The 15,523-nt window shown below is 46.6% G+C and overlaps 1 protein-coding gene across 1 annotated transcript; it reads left to right on the plus strand.

Moving 5' to 3' along the window:
- Nucleotides 1–111: 111 nt before the first annotated feature.
- CLSTN3 (calsyntenin 3) lies at nt 112–15,437 on the plus strand. The gene is made up of 18 exons (XM_085235613.1): nt 112–337; nt 2,875–2,997; nt 3,945–4,140; nt 4,624–4,832; nt 5,143–5,292; nt 6,056–6,241; nt 6,664–6,933; nt 7,172–7,284; nt 7,361–7,523; nt 8,599–8,655; nt 9,402–9,559; nt 9,741–9,889; nt 10,326–10,552; nt 11,798–11,968; nt 12,519–12,664; nt 12,796–12,931; nt 14,392–14,609; nt 14,694–15,437. The coding sequence occupies exons 1-18, from the start codon at nt 112–114 to the stop codon at nt 14,862–14,864; spliced, it is 3,069 nt and encodes a 1,022-aa protein (XP_085091739.1). The 3' UTR covers nt 14,865–15,437.
- The last annotated feature ends 86 nt before the right edge of the window (nt 15,438–15,523 follow it).

Consider the following 15,523-nt stretch of genomic DNA (forward strand, 5'->3'; position numbering starts at 1 on the left):
TACTCCAGCACCTCCGCCTCGGGGCGGGAGAGCTGTGAAGCACCCCCGCCCTCCGCCCGCCTCCCGCCCGCAACCGGGGCCGCCGCTCCCGCAGCCTCGGTCCGTGACGTCATGCTGCAGTGGCGGGGCGGGGCCGCAGCGGAGCCGCCGAGCCGCCGAGCGAGGGCGTGGGCCGGGCCGGGCCGGGCCCGCCGCTGTCCAGCACCGCCGGGCGGGCCGGGAGCAGCAGCAGCCGCCGCCGCCGCCGCCGCTATGGGAGGCCGTCGGCCCCGCGCAGCCGTCCTGCTGCCGCTGTTGTGCCTCTGGGCCGCGCTGCCCGGCGGCTGCCCCAACAAAGGTGAGCGGAGCGCCGCGGGCACGGAGCGCCGCGGTCGGAGCGGTCGCGCCGCCGCCGCTGTCACCTGCAGTCCTGGCGGGGGGCTCCGGGTGCCCAGGCTCTGGGGCTCGCTCTGCCCTTTCAGCGCCCTTATCATCCTTCCATGTGCTGGCTCCATCTCCTACCGCCTCCCTTTTCAACAGTCTTTGGTTTTAACATCCGCTTCTCATTTGCCCCCTCTCCACCCATTTGTCTCTCTTTGTGCCAGTTCTTGCTGTGCGTGTTTAGCTTTTCTCCGGTAGCATGTCGAGAGTGAGTGTGTTGCACTTCCATAGACCCCTCTGCTCCCTGAAGCACATCCCCCATCTCCATCTTCTCATTCCAGTCCATGCGTCTAGAACGTGTCAATGGGAAATGTTGCAGCAGTTCTGTGTTATATGTGCAGGTGGCTTATATAAAACAGTGCTTTATGTGCTAAATAGGAAAAAAAAACAAAAAACAAAAAAAAAAAGAAAGACCAAACCCAAATGCTGCAGCTCTAACACACTGGATGCAGATGTTCTCAGAACACACAGAGTGACGGAGAAGGATGTAGGTTACTAGATCTGGGGCTGCAGACACAGGCGCAAGAAATTCATTTTCAGGGAATCTGGGAGAAGGTAATCTGTTGGGGTGGGAGTACATAAAATATGCAAGGGATGCAGGGGCCATCAGGGATGCGGCAGCTTGGTGTGCTTTCTGTGCTTGGGGAGGGATGGAGGCTACAAACAGGGTGCAGCATGATGCTCTGTGTGTGCTGGTGCCAGCAGAGGCATTTATTTTGTGCTGCTCTGGTACCAGTGGGAACAGTTGCGAAGCCAGGCCCCTCATGCTCTGTATTTTCTCTCTGTGTGAATTTACACTCTCAAACACGTACACATCCTTGGCAACTGATTTTAGCTTTACAGGAGCTTTCTTGAAAATTGTATTGGTCTGCATCCTAAAAATATCCGTCAAATGTATTTCTAATCCCCAATAAATGATTCCCTCAGAAATCAAATTGGTGATTCCCAAGGTGCAGGTGGATGCAGCAAAAGATTTCTGTCTCACCCACCAGCTTGTTACCCCAGCAACAGGGCGTATTTGGCATTGGTAGTTATGGGTTCCCACCTCATCGGAGAGGTGCTTGGATTGGGACTGACACAGTAGGATCTGGTGAGGGCAAAGGAGGGATGAGGCAAAACATGGGTGCTTGTAACAGGAAAGATTCCTCCTGCATACTGAGCAGGGTGGACATTTTTCGGGATTTCCTATGCAGTGCTTTATAATCTTAATCAATATGGTAGAAGAGAAATGCCAGCCCACACCTGGCTGCTCTGCCAGGCTGGGTCTGCCTGCTCTGCCTGCTGGTGCATCCCTGCTCGGATTGCAGTCCCACCACTGGCCCACCCAGCTCCAGCAGCATCCCTTGGCGCTGAAGTACAGAAGAGACTATCGATCGTAGGGGATGTTGTTCCTCTTGAGTCAATACAAACGCCATGGTGGTGTACGCTGCAGAGGATGAATTCACATACTGGAAGTAGTGCCCTTGAGGGGAGAGGCTCTGTATTCTGCTCTCTACCAGCTCTGAGCCATGCTGTGTGCAGAGTGTCGGTTGGTTGTAATAAATCTTGTTCTCCAGGGGGTGGGAGGGGGGGGGATTATCTGGGAATGGGGTTTGTAACTAGGACATGTAATGTAATCTCTGAGGCCCATTTGGCAGGGAGTGGGCATGGGGGAGGGGTTCTTAATTTATAATGATTTTACTTCTCTCCCCTCCGCCCTTTCCCTCCTTTATTTCTCCTTTTCCCTGCCCTGGAGCCTATGTGATAAAGATTAATTTGCTATTTCTGGGCCTGTGACATTTTTCAGAGCCTCCGGCTGACTGCTGCCTCCATGCCAAGCCTGGCTGGGCTACAGCCAATGGAACAGCAAGGAGGGGCCAAAGGAATATGGTGCCCACCATGGAGTGGGGAAGGAGGAAGGAAGGGGCTCAGCTATTTGATTTACATGTGGGGTGACTGACTGGATGTGTACCTGGGGGCACATGTGTGGATCCTTGCTCTTAGTACAGAGGGTGGAAGGTATGAATGACAATGGATGAAGGCAGCTCTTGTCTTCTGGGGGCACCCCAGCGGAAGATGTCTCCTAGATCCTTTACTTATGACTTCAGTGATCTAAAGTATTTAGCATTTGGAATCTCTCTCCAGACTCAGAATACTTGTGCCTCTTGATTTCATTTTTTTTAACTATCCCAGCTTTCCAGGGTACACAAATACCCCTGTACATGCTTCTAACAAGAGAATATTGAGGAGGTGAGAAGAAACATGTTGTTTCTGATGGCATCTTCCAGGAGAGGTAGAATAGAACTGAAGAAAATTAGCTTCCTCTTCCTAGTCTCTCTTAGTGTTTATTCTAGAGATGAAGGTGGGGAGGGGTGGTTGCTAAATGCCACTGCATGATATTCTGCTCCTTTTCTACTGTGTCTCATTTTGGCTAATACTTTCCCGTGCTCCATCCCTTACCCAAACTCACCTCAGCAAATAAGCACAAACCCTGGATTGAAGCTGAATATCAGGGCATCGTCATGGAGAATGACAACACAGTCCTACTCAACCCACCGCTGTTTGCACTGGACAAAGATGCTCCTCTGCGCTATGCAGGTAGGTTGGTGCCACCTCTGGGGAAGCTGGGAACAGGGAAAGATCTCCAGGGAGGCAGAGGCAGGACCACATTAATCCCTGTACTAGATTCTGTTCAGGAAATGATCGCCTCTAAGCCTTGTTCCAGAGAAGGTCCCTGGTGTACTCTAGAGCCAATTTGGGCATAGCTTGATTTAGGATCCTGTGAGCTGTTTCCCTTGTGAGAGGAACTGAGGGTGGAGCCAGCTACTTTTTGACGCAGTTCTGCTATTTTCAAAGATCACATGCACAGCTCTGTGTCTGCGAGGACTGAAGGAAGCTGCTGGGCATGCTTCCTTGGCAGTTCCATACCCCTCATAAGAAGCACAAGTCCCTGAAAGTACAGATGATGCTTTGATGCTTTTCTGAGGTTTGCATTCCTAGTAATTGCTTTGACCATGCCTCAGATGCTGCACTCCTGCAACATCCATCAGCTTTGGGAGAAGAAAAGGGATCCTATGAGCTGAACTTTAGGATTAGGTGATTTTATCTGTAATTCCCAGAGGAAATGTACACATCCTGTGTGGGATGGATGAGACATCATGGAGCTTCATGTTTTGGATGTCTGTCTGAAATACACAACCTGCTTTGCCTCCCCCTGTGGGATGGAGAAGCAAACTAAGCTGTACTTGAACGTATAGCCCTAACATGTATAGTTTAAACCTGTAACCTCAAGCCTTTCTTGGTGCTGGGCAAGACTTCTTTTGGGGATGGTCTCCGGTAGAGGGCAATCTACACCATTAATGGCTGTAAACTGCCCGGGGGAACTCGCAGTGAATCAGAACTGCTCCGAAATGAGTGGTGGTAACGAGGAAGAAAGAAGAGTGTAAGTTAGAAAGGAATAAAATATGGCAGTGGGAAGCAAGGAAGCTTATTGTACTCTACTAGTCCTCTTCATTCTCTTCTTCCTCTCTGCCTGTGGGTGCCAGGTGAGATCTGTGGCTTCAGGATACATGGGGCAGGGGTGCCCTTTGAAGCCGTGATACTGGATAAAGCTACAGGTGAGGGGCTGATCCGGGCCAAGGAACCGGTGGATTGTGAAGCACATAAGGAGCACACATTCACCATCCAAGCTTACGACTGTGGAGAAGGACCTGATGGAACCAACACTAAAAAATCACACAAGTAAGTACATGCAGTCATAGCTGCATGTTACAAAATGTGATCTGTCACAGAAGTGCAAATGAAGAATGCAGTGGGAGCTCTTCCCGTTGCCATAATTATTATTCTCTAGCCACCCCACATGCTATAACTCAGCATGTGAATAAGACTCAAACAAAATGGTGATGGTCCTGTTCACTAGCTGAGTCACACGAGTTAATACACCAGAAGCAAGGGCTGCTTGACTGCTGAGTCTGAGTGATGCCTCACATTGCTATACATGGGAAAAGGTCTATATGACATTATCACCTTTTTCTCTGGGATGGAAAACCACAGTACAAGCTTTTGTACGTGAACACTGCTGTTTTGAAACCTCAATCTTTTTACTTGTTCTTGCCTTTGATATGTGAAAGTCAGTCTGGTAAACAAAGTTACTTACTCTAAAATCTAGGTGGTGTATGGCTCCTAATCAGCTAATCAGTTCTTATTGATGTTTCTCTGCCTCAGGGCCACAGTGCATGTTCGAGTAAATGATGTGAATGAATTTGCTCCTGTCTTTGTGGAAAAGTTGTATCGTGTCGCAGTGACCGAGGGAAAGCTGTATGACCGCATCTTGCGAGTGGAGGCCATTGATGGAGACTGCTCACCACAGTACAGCCAGATCTGTTACTATGAGATCCTGACCCCCAATATTCCCTTTCTGATTGACAATGATGGTAAGAATCTGAACCTACCATGAGTACACTTCCCCTTTCCCCTTTGCTCTCTCTCTCTTCCAGTCCCATTTGCTGGCAGAGCTGAGATACATGTGCTTTGATTCCTCCAGCACTGCTAATCTCTCTGTCTTTGTGCAGAGACACAGCAGCCATTTTTGTGGGATGCTACTGCACGTTACAAAGTGGCACTGTGGGAGAACTCAGCCGCTTTTTGGATGTTTCTATAGTTGATGAAAAGTAGAGTTGTTTTTAGAAGCAGCATGTTTGAGGAGACTTTCTTCTCCATTGATTTATTTATTTTGCTAATCAGGGAACATTGAAAATACGGAGAAACTTCAGTACAATGGAGATCGTCTCTACAAATTCACAGTAACAGCCTATGACTGTGGAAAAAAGAGGGCATCTGATGATGCTGAAGTGGAAATCCAGGTGAAACCCACCTGCAAGCCCAGTTGGCAGGGTATGAAACTTCCAGACACAGTTATGTCTTCCCCTTATGTCAATCTACTCTGTCCTACTTACTGAAAATATTTGTATATATGTATATAAATTTGTATACACATATATGTTTAAATTCTGACACCAAACCAGTGATTGCATCTAAAGTATCCACAAAGCTACTGGAAGGCAACTCCAACAGAGGAAAATTATTCCCTTGATTACTGTGAACTTCTTCATGTTTGATAAGGTTCACAGATTGTATTCATAGAATCACAGAATGGAAGATCATCTAAGTTCCAATGCCCCTGCCACAGGCAGGACTGCCCCCCCACTAGATCAGGCTGCCCAGGCACCTGTCTAACATGGCCTTGAACACCACCAGGAATGGGGCAGATGTGGATTGCTTTGGGGGCTGCTCATCTTGAGGAACTTCAGTTTTTCCAGAGGTGATGTGTGTTTACAAATTGATTTACATCAGTAGAATTAAGGAGAAATCAACAGAGCTAAATATCTACTCAACCTTATAGAGAGAGGTTGAAAATCAAGGGAGTGATGCTACAATGACACTAGCTATAGAAGATAAGAATTTGGTCTATCTGTGCTTCCAGAAAATTTTCTCTTGCACTGATGCTAACTGCATAAAGTTGATTTTTAATGCTGAAAGGGACAAAAATCTCTTTGTTTATGGGCTGGTACATAAATGCCACTTGTGTTCACCAAGTTTTCTGGCGTTGGGTCCTTGGCAGGACCTAAGCCCTCTCTCTCCCACGTTTCTTCATTAGGCTGGAACAAGAGGATTGAGTACACACCGGGTGCAGGCAGCCTCGCACTATTTCCCAGCATTCACCTGGAGACCTGTGATGAGCCCCTGTGGAATATCCAGGCCATGGTGGAGCTGCAGACAAACCATGTGGCTAAGGGCTGTGACCGGGATAACTACTCTGAGAAATCACTACGCAAACTCTGTGGTGAATTGATTCTTTCCTACCCATTTCCCTGAAGGGATTTAAACAATACCCCTGCGCCTCACACAACAGAGATTCTGGGACATATTCTTCCTGCCTGCTGTGGTCTGCAGGGCTGGGAGGACACCTAGCTCAAAGGCTGTGTTGAGGGCCAGTGAGCACCTAGCTTGTATTTGTAAGGGGCCCTCTGTGCTTTCCTTACTGGGAAGCCAGAGATTTCTGTGTGGTGTCTGTGGGACTTCCTTCACACAAATGGAAAAACACCATTCTTCTCTAAATAACAGGAGGCCTGTAGGCCATTCTTCCTCTCTCTGTACTCTGGAATATTGCAATGAGCCCTATACCACCCTTTTCTTCTGTGGCCCAGTCCCCAAACTTCTCAGATTTCTGTGTTCCTGACTCCTGACTCCTTCTGTTTTTGGTAGGTGCTGCCTCAGGAGAGATTGACTTGCTGCCTGTGCCTAGCCCCACGGCAAACTGGACTGCAAGGCTCTCAGTGCACTACAGCCAGGACAGCAGCCTCATCTATTGGTTCAATGGCAGCCAGGCTGCCCAAGTACCTGTCATGAATGGGCTGAGTGCCCATGAGGGGCTGAGTGACCACTTCACCCTGTCTGTGTGGATGAAACATGCTGTGGTGCCCAGCAAAGGCAGGCGGGAAGAGGAGACAGTGATCTGCAGTACAGTGCAGAGCGGTGAGACACTTTTTCTGGGGAAGTGACACTGACTTGTTATAAGGCATTGTCCCTGCAGATGGAAATCCCCATGTCCCAGAGAGGGCCCTCCACATAGCTTCTTCTGAGAGCATTCAAACCCACTGTGAACACATGGTGCCGAGTGCCAGTCATGCAGGCTGTCATGTATTTTTGGGCTCTGGCTAGTGAGACCGCTTTTAAGTGTGATGCATAATGCCTTGTGTTTGTCCCCTGGCAGAGGATGGCTACTCGCATTATTCTCTGGCTGTGCATGGCTGCCGAATTGCTTTCCTCTACTGGCCATTGCTGGAGAGTGCAAGGCCTGTGAAGTTCCTCTGGAAGCTTGAGCAGGTGAGGAAGTGTTTACCTCTTTCCAGTGTTCTTTCTCCTTCTTCCCCTTGCTGACTCCTTCAGCTGTCTACCACAGGTCTGTGATGATGAATGGCACCATTATGCCCTCAACCTCGAGTTTCCAACTGTCACACTCTACGTGGATGGTGTCTCATATGACCCTGCCCTCATCCATGACAATGGCCTCATTCATCCCCCACGGCCAGAACCCTCACTCATGATTGGAGCCTGCTGGACTGGTGAGTCTCACTCCCCGAGCCTTGCTCTTCTCATACAGGCAAATGGAAGTAAAGGGAGAGCCAGAAGAGGTGAAAAATGCTGGCTATTACTAAATTTTGCGAAATGCATTGCAGCCATCATATCTCCTTGGCACCAAAACCTTTGTGGCTCCTTCCCTCTTATGAACTAAGCCATAATACTATGCCATGGTAATAATAGCTTGGGTTTGAGTGTCAATGGCAGCTTCCTGGGCAGCAGAAGTAGAACATGTGATGATTAGCTAACTTTCATGCAGTGGAGAGTTGAAACTCTGTGCATCATTCAGGTGATGGCCTTTCTATCAAAGGCCATTTACTTTATGCTGCTGAGTGTATTGGTGGTGATTTGTGTGTTGTGAGGTTCTATACAGAGAAGTCAGAAATCATTCTGTACAGGAGTTGGATTGGAGGATAAAGATCAGATTGGGAACATATTTAAGCCACTAATGGATTAAAACTGGTTCTGTGGAGAAGTAATACTACATTGGCCAGGTCTTTCAGCATTCCTACAAGACTGGAGCAGGACAGAAATAAGAATTTGCCTGCTCCTTGCTTTCACTCCAGCAGAAATTGCTAGCAAGATCAAACCTTTATTGTAGTCCTGCTTTTCCCTGCTCAGGGATCTCCTTACAGCTTGATTCTATCTATGGTCTTTAGTGATCAACAAACATTAATCAACCTGAATCGCCCTCCTGAAGTTGCCTGAGTTTCAAAGGGATGCTCAGAACATGGCTAACTGAGAACATGGCAAGGGCTGTGCTCCATAAATGGAAATAACTTAATTCCTAGAATAAATAGATATTGTTGGTAAAGGAGGAAAAATAAATTTTATACTTTCTTCTTGTATTAGATCCAGTCTCATCATCCCCTTCATGAAAGGAACACCACTCTCTTTCATCTGCGGATTGCTATCTCTAGGGCTGAAGGGTGCACTGCTTTGCATGAGTCCAGAGCTATTCTTTTGTTCAGCGCTGCCTGATGCAGGCACTTGTGTAGATACTTCCTGATCCTGTAACTATCCTCTTCCAATGTGTAATTGCTCATTCTTCTTTTGCAGAGGAGAAAAACAAGGAGAAAACCAAAGGAAATGAGAATTCCACTGATACTATACAAGGTAGGAAAAAGAAAGAAGGTGGTTCTCTTCTCCTCTTCACTATGCATGACTACATGACTTCTTGCATGGTGCCTTCCTCATGCAGCTCCTTGATCTTGTACATCCAGCTCCCACCATCTTGGGAGGAAATCCCTTATTTTCTGGCAGATTGATCCTTGATACCTTGATGTTGGTAGAGCATGAAAATGCTGATAGGACTACATCCTGCTTTGAGAAATAGAGTATGCTTTTCATGTGGAGAAAGTGTCCTCATGTCTGGTCATTAAAGCTGGTCTCTGAAGAACACGGGCCAATGGAGACATCAGGAGATGTCACCTCATCCCTAACTATCTGTGGAACATACAGTTTCTTTCAAAAGCCCTCACAGGAGTGAGAAGGGGACAAGAAATTGTTTCCATCTGGCATTCAGCGGTGTGGCAGAAACTTCTCTATGCTACCTACCTGTCACTGCCCTAGTCTTTCTGTTGGTCTTTCCTCCATCTGAAATTAAAAAAATTATCCGCAGTATCGATCATCTTTTTGTTATCTTTGCTTTTCCATGTCCTGTGCACCCTTCTGTTCTCTCCTACCTCTCCTAACATCTGTATGTACCCCACACTGTTGCTTTCGTTGTCATTGCTCTTCCATGTCCCGTGCACCCCTCCGTCTCTGTCTACCTTAACTGTGTGTCCCTCACATTTTTTTGTTGTCTTTGTTTTCTTCCTCACCATGTCTCTCACACCCTCCACGTCCCATGTTTCCCTCAGGAGATCCTCTGTTGATACACCACTACTTCCATGGTTACTTGGCTGGCTTCACTGTACGCCCTGGTAGCTTGGAGAGCCGGGAGGTTATTGAATGCCTGTATGCCTGCCGTGAGGGGCTTGATTACAGTGACTTCGACAGTCTGGGCAAAGGGATGAAGGTACGCCCATCTGCCCAACTTGCATGGGTCCCTTCCACTCTCCTCCCTAGCCTTGCTTCCCTGAACTTTGCCTGCTCTGCCACCTCAGACAGCTCCCCACTTTCTCCTTTGTGTCTCTCTTAGCCTAGGCTGTTGGCATTTGCTAAGGAATCCTGAGTATTTTCTTCTTGTTCACCTGTAGGTTCATGTGAACCCCTCTCAGTCCTTGCTCACTTTGGAGGGTGATGATGTGGAAACTTTCAACCATGCTATCCAGCATGTGGCTTATATGAATTCACTGCGCTTTGCTACTCCTGGAGTCCGGCCGCTCAGGCTCACTACTACTGTCAAGTGAGTAGATAAAGCAGCACTTCTGTCTAAGTTCAGCAAGAGTTACCTCTCTTTTGGCTAAAATTACACTCACTCACCTTGTATTTAAATTCTAATTGGTGGTCTTGAAATGGTCTTCCTGAAAATAACTATGAAATTATCCAATTGGGTACTTTAATACTGGTGTTCTAGGATCCTAGGGAGTAGAACTTCTGCCTTTGCTGATGGTGTTCCAGGCATGTGGGCTGTTTTTAATTTTCTCTGTGGTATGTGAATGTGATTAAGTCACCTGAAAGCCACCGCACCTCTCTGTCTTGTACAGCAGGCCACAGGGAATCTTTTAGAACTACCATGAAAAAAAAATTCCCTTCACTGACTGTAATAGGCAGGAAACAGTCCTGTGAAATGTTGGTGGAAGCTTGGGCTAATTCTGATGCTTTCTGTTTCTCTCCTTCAGGTGTTTCAGTGAAGAATCATGTGTCTCCATTCCTGACGTGGAAGGTTATGTTGTGGTGCTACAGCCTGATGCCCCCCAGATCCTGTTGAGTGGCACTGCCCACTTTGCTCATCCTGCATCAGACTTTGAGGCTCCTGATGGAGTCCCCCTTTTCCCCAACCTCCAGATCACCTGCTCTATTTCTCACCAGGTGGAGGCCAAGAAGGATGAGAATTGGCATGGCACTGGTGAGTGGAGTACAGGGTGAAGTAGAGACAAAATTGAAAGACCTGCCAGTTGCTATTCTGCAGAGGAAGTAGAGCTCATAGTTGTACTCGAAACAGGAGTTTACAAATACAGAAGCAAGGCATTGTCTGTTAATATGTAGGCTAATCAGTTCTTATCCCTTTCTGCTCCTCCCTCTACTTTTTCAATCCAACCAGTTCCTTGCCTCACTCTCTTCTCCTTTTCCCATGCTACTCATTCCTAATCCCCTTGACATTTTACCTACATTTCTCTTTACTGAATCCATCACCAGATGTTCTTCCTGACTGTTCTCTCTCCACTCCTGCACTTCTTCCTGCTTCCCTTATTTCTTGTCCCCTCCCAAAGCTATACAAGAGAGGGTCAGGTTGGGTATTAAGAAAAGGTTCTTCACTGAGAGGTGGTTGGGCACTGGAACAGGCTCCCCAGGACAGCATTATGGACTCAAGCCTGTCAGCATTAAAGAAACATTTGGGTGATGCTTGTAGATATATGGTTTAACAGTGTTTGCTCTTTGTGGAGTCAGGAGTTGGAACTGATGACTCTTTTGAGTCCCTTCCATCTCAGGATATTCTGTGATTCTGTGATCTCTTTCTGCATCATTTGTTCCTATGAATTCCCCACTTAGTTTCCTTATGCCTTGAATATCTTTTCCCTCAGTTCCCTACATCATCCTCACTACATGCTTCACGTCCTTTCACTTAAATTGTATCTCTTCTGCTAACAGGATTTTTTTGCTCATAGTTTTATGATCAGCAGCTTGGGCTTCTTGACGTACAGAAGGTTGGTCTTGGCCCCGCTGACAGTAGTTAGTCTTCAAAACTGCTTGTCATTTTAAATAAGATAAAATCTGAAACTTGGTTACCAGCAGTTGTGAGGAGAGAAAGCTTTCAAAAGCACTCAAGGTCTGGAAATATATGGTAAAGTTGTTCATAATTATAACACTGCCATTGCCAACAGTCCTTACAGCTGTGTTACCATGAGCCAGTCCATAACAGTATGTTGATCTAAAATATAAGTGACTTTCTTATGTGCATAAATAATGTAATTAAGACCAAAGGGGACTCTTCCAACAATAGACTAACAGTGATTTTATTCAAGGTTAGTGCTAGCCAGAGAAAGAGAAATCATTTCTTAAAAGTTGTTTTAAGTGGGTATCACTCTCATGCCTGCCTTTGTTCATGGCTGATTGGCTTTGTGGCCCTGTCTTCTTTCCCTTGGCCTCTCAGTGACAGACACACGTATGTCAGATGAGATTGTACACAACCTGGATGGCTGCGAGATCTCATTGGTAGGAGATGACTTGGACCCAGAGAGGGAATACCTGCTCCTGGATGGGGCATTGCTACAACAGAGGGGCCTGGAGCTGGTTAACACCTCTGCCTACCTCACTATCACAGGTATGTCCTCTCCTTGGCTGCAGCTGTCTGTTTATACCCCTTTCACTGTCTGTCAGGCATCACTGGGGGAACACTTAACCCAGTGTGCTGGTGTACTTTGTGAGACATAACCATTTGCTGAACTTGTGGCTTTTGAAGTCCCAGGCTGTTTCTTTCAGGAAGCTTACTCTTCCAGCACACAGTGCTAGGACATGGTGTCTGAGCTCTGCTTCAGGCTTGTATCACCTCTCCTTATTTAGTCCCACTGTCTATGTGTTCTTAGATGTCAGTTGTATTTTGCATGACATATTAGGAGACAGCATATCCCTCAGGTTGTGAACTGATGCATTGTTTATATACACTACAGAATTTAATAGGGCACCTCTCCTTCCATATGCCTTAGTAGTGCAAACTGGGCTTTCACCGGCCAGCTCCAGCTCTGGTCCTTTCCAAAATATATGAACCTAGCCTTGGATTATTCTGTTGCTCCTAGTTGTTAAAGGGTTGATACCAAATGACTTTTAAGCAGGAGCTCTTTGATCCCCCTCCAATTCTCTCTTCTTGTACTCAGGGGTAGAGAGCATTGCAGTTTACGAGGAAATACTACGCCAGGTCTCATACCACATCAACCGTGGTGCTGCTCTTTATGAAAGGAAGTTCCACCTGTCCTGCACTGAGATGAATGGACGTTATTCCAGCAATGAGTTTTCTGTTGAGGTACAAAATCAATGCATGCATACATGGGTGTTTATGCATGCATGGTGAGAACACTGTGAATAGAAATGCACACAATGTAGACTATCACAGTGAACACAGGGCTGACTATTTGCACTCTGGTCTTTCTGCAGATGAATGTCCTCCACAACATGAACCAAGCTGCTCATCCTAACCATATGCTCAATTCTCAGCAGTTTATCCACCGAGGCCATCATTTACCCCCAGAGCTATCTGGCCACAGCTTGGCAAGCACCCATAACAACTCTAGTATGTAACACATCTTTTGGTTTTATTCTTTTAGTTTGGGATGTTTATTTTCTGATACTGTTAGAACTTTGAGCAGGGGATTCCTTTCAGGCTCCATATATGTATTTCACTGAGTTCTTACACTGCTGCTTCATTAGAAAATGGTCTGCAACATGGGTCAAACTGTGTCTTAGAGCTTGGTGCAACAATCCCCCTGCTCTGGTATTTTGCTTTCTTGATACAGCAGCGGTCTGAAATCTCTAACTGAGAAGGTCTAAAAAGAACACTGTAAGCTGGTAGTATTTCATTTGTGCATCTTGCAAAGGTGCTATGCAGGGCTGGATAATACAATTCCAAAAAGAAGCTTCATCAGCAGGAGTGAAATGAGAAAATCAAGACTGCCACTGCTCTAAAAAGAGATGGGAAGTGGTGATCAGCAAATGCAGAAAAATATAGGAGAGTGCACCACACAAATAAGATAAGTATTCTTGCTCCCAAAACAAAGGACAGAAGCCTGAAAGCTAGGCTAGATAGATTTGTTTGTTTGCACTGCCAGTCCTGTGCAACAAGCATGACAGCAGTCTAATTGGCTCTTCTAAAAGCTCTAGGATCCTATGCTGGATTTAGCTTCCTGTTGTAGGGAACACAAAGTGCCTTTTGTTCTAGCTTTTGCTGCAGCTTCCTGCAGCAGCTTACCCAAAATCGATCCAATCCTGCAGCTGGAACTGAATCACTACAGGGATAGCCTGTAGAGAACACCAAACATCATCCTTCGCTGTACCCTTCCCCAACTCTGCTTGATTTCAGCAGAAGCAAAAGGAGAAGTTGTCCCTACTATAAAAAGCTACCCAGAACAAAAACGTGGCATGCTTGGGTTAAATATTCCAGGAAAGGGGTTTATTTGGGGAGTCAGGGCTTGACCAACAGGTTTAGAATGAAGAGGAGATGAGAGCTGGGCTAAGACTCTTAGATGGTTTTCCACTTCTATCCTGTGGAGAAGCCAGGCTTTGTCTGTGGCATTAAATTAGAAGGCTATCACAGTAGTCTGTCCCATGTGCAAAAGCAGACTTGTTTTGGTTTCTCTGTATTGCTTACAAAGAAATCACACTATGAAAATCATCCTCGTGCCCTTGCAGACTCTCCCCACCACACACCTCTCTCTTTCCCAAGGAGAAGACACAAGTGACTGCTTTATGACATATTCTGGCGATTTCTGAAGCTAAGCAGAGTGTACAGGCAGGTCTGAAGTTAGTGAACACCTAGACCTAGACATACTAGGAAACCTTGAGCAAAGATACAGCAGCAAAAGGCAGAAATCACCTGTGCCCAAAGGAGCAGAAAAGTCAGGTTGTATTCCTACCTAGACCCAAATCCTACATTATATCCAGCAATCCTCATTGCTGCAGGGTGGGTGTGGGTCAAGTCAGAAACGCGTTTATGTGAGAGAGTCTGTAACCACTTTTTTCTTTTTTTCTCCAAAGTGGTCCCCAGTGCAGCCACTATCATCATTGTGGTGTGCGTGGGCTTCCTGGCACTCTTGGTAATCCTGGGCATCCTGCGCATCCACTCATTGCACAGACAGGGAATGGGGCAAGAGGTCCCTGAGGCTGCTGCAGAGGGGCACACAGGCACCGGCAGCAAAGAGAGCGACTTGTTCTGGGATGACTCAGCCCTCACCATCATAGTGAACCCAATGGAGGTGAGGAACAGTCATAGGAACCAGGGCTGGGGGGTACAGCTGGGCTGCCAGAACCTTTTTCTTATGGTAGTCTCATCTCTCCAGTCCTACCAGGGCCGCCAAGAGAGGGCTGCAGAAAACTGTGAGAGCAGAGCAGGTAAGGGCATGGAGGAAGATGATGACAGCAGTGATTCGGAGACTCCTGATTCCCCAGACAGCAATGACATGGATGATCGGCACATCACTGGCAAAAATGACAGTGCTCACCGCTATTAGCAGCTTTAAAACATCTGTCCAATGGATCCTCTGAAACATACGGCTGAGAGGAGGAGGTGTCTTTAAATTCCTTTTCCCCCCACCTTGTACATGTTCTCCTCCCTCGTGTCATTTTTGCCTCCCATGTTCCTTCGTCTTCTGCCATTTTCATTGTGGACATTCCCTATGATTGACCCCCCCCCGTATTTGGCTCTCTAGAGACACGTATTTGGGCACTTGCACATGACCGTGGCACAGTTCAAACTATGATGAAGAAGGAGGGGCTTGGAAAGAACAGAAATGTGGAAAGAGGAGCCAGCCATATGGCTCAGAGCGGGGTCTCTCAAAACCCCTTCCCAGATATTATATATATATATATATATATATATTGTATATTTTTTCAATGTTGTTGTTTGAGGTTTATTCTCATTTCATGCAAAACAAAACAATCAAAAAAAAAAAAACAACCCCACAACCAGAACACTGCAGCTTGTGCCACTTTGTAAAATTGTCGATACTCCTGAACTAAATGAATGATGGTAAGAAGTATGAGGAAGCAAAGTGGATTTTAAAATAAATGGATTTCAAATAAAAGGTTTGGGGCTTCTGCAGTTTTTCCACTATAAATTGTGAAAGAAGCAGTCTGTGTAGCCACTAATATAAGACTGGTGATTGTCCAG

This window comes from Meleagris gallopavo, chromosome 1 (genome assembly GCF_905368555.1).
Source record: "Meleagris gallopavo chromosome 1, MGAL_WU_HG_1.1, whole genome shotgun sequence".
Taxonomy (NCBI): domain Eukaryota; kingdom Metazoa; phylum Chordata; class Aves; order Galliformes; family Phasianidae; genus Meleagris; species Meleagris gallopavo.

What these genes read in the sequence shown, in the direction of transcription:
- CLSTN3 (XM_085235613.1), top strand. Translation starts at nt 112, where the DNA reads ATGCTGCAGTGGCGGGGCGGGGCCGCAGCGGAGCCGCCGAGCCGCCGA. An exon ending in CTGCAAGCCCAGTTGGCAGG is followed by an intron (nt 5,293 to 6,055) that starts GTATGAAACTTC and finishes TTTCTTCATTAG; the next exon opens with GCTGGAACAAGAGGATTGAG. An exon ending in GCAATGAGTTTTCTGTTGAG is followed by an intron (nt 12,665 to 12,795) that starts GTACAAAATCAA and finishes GTCTTTCTGCAG; the next exon opens with ATGAATGTCCTCCACAACAT.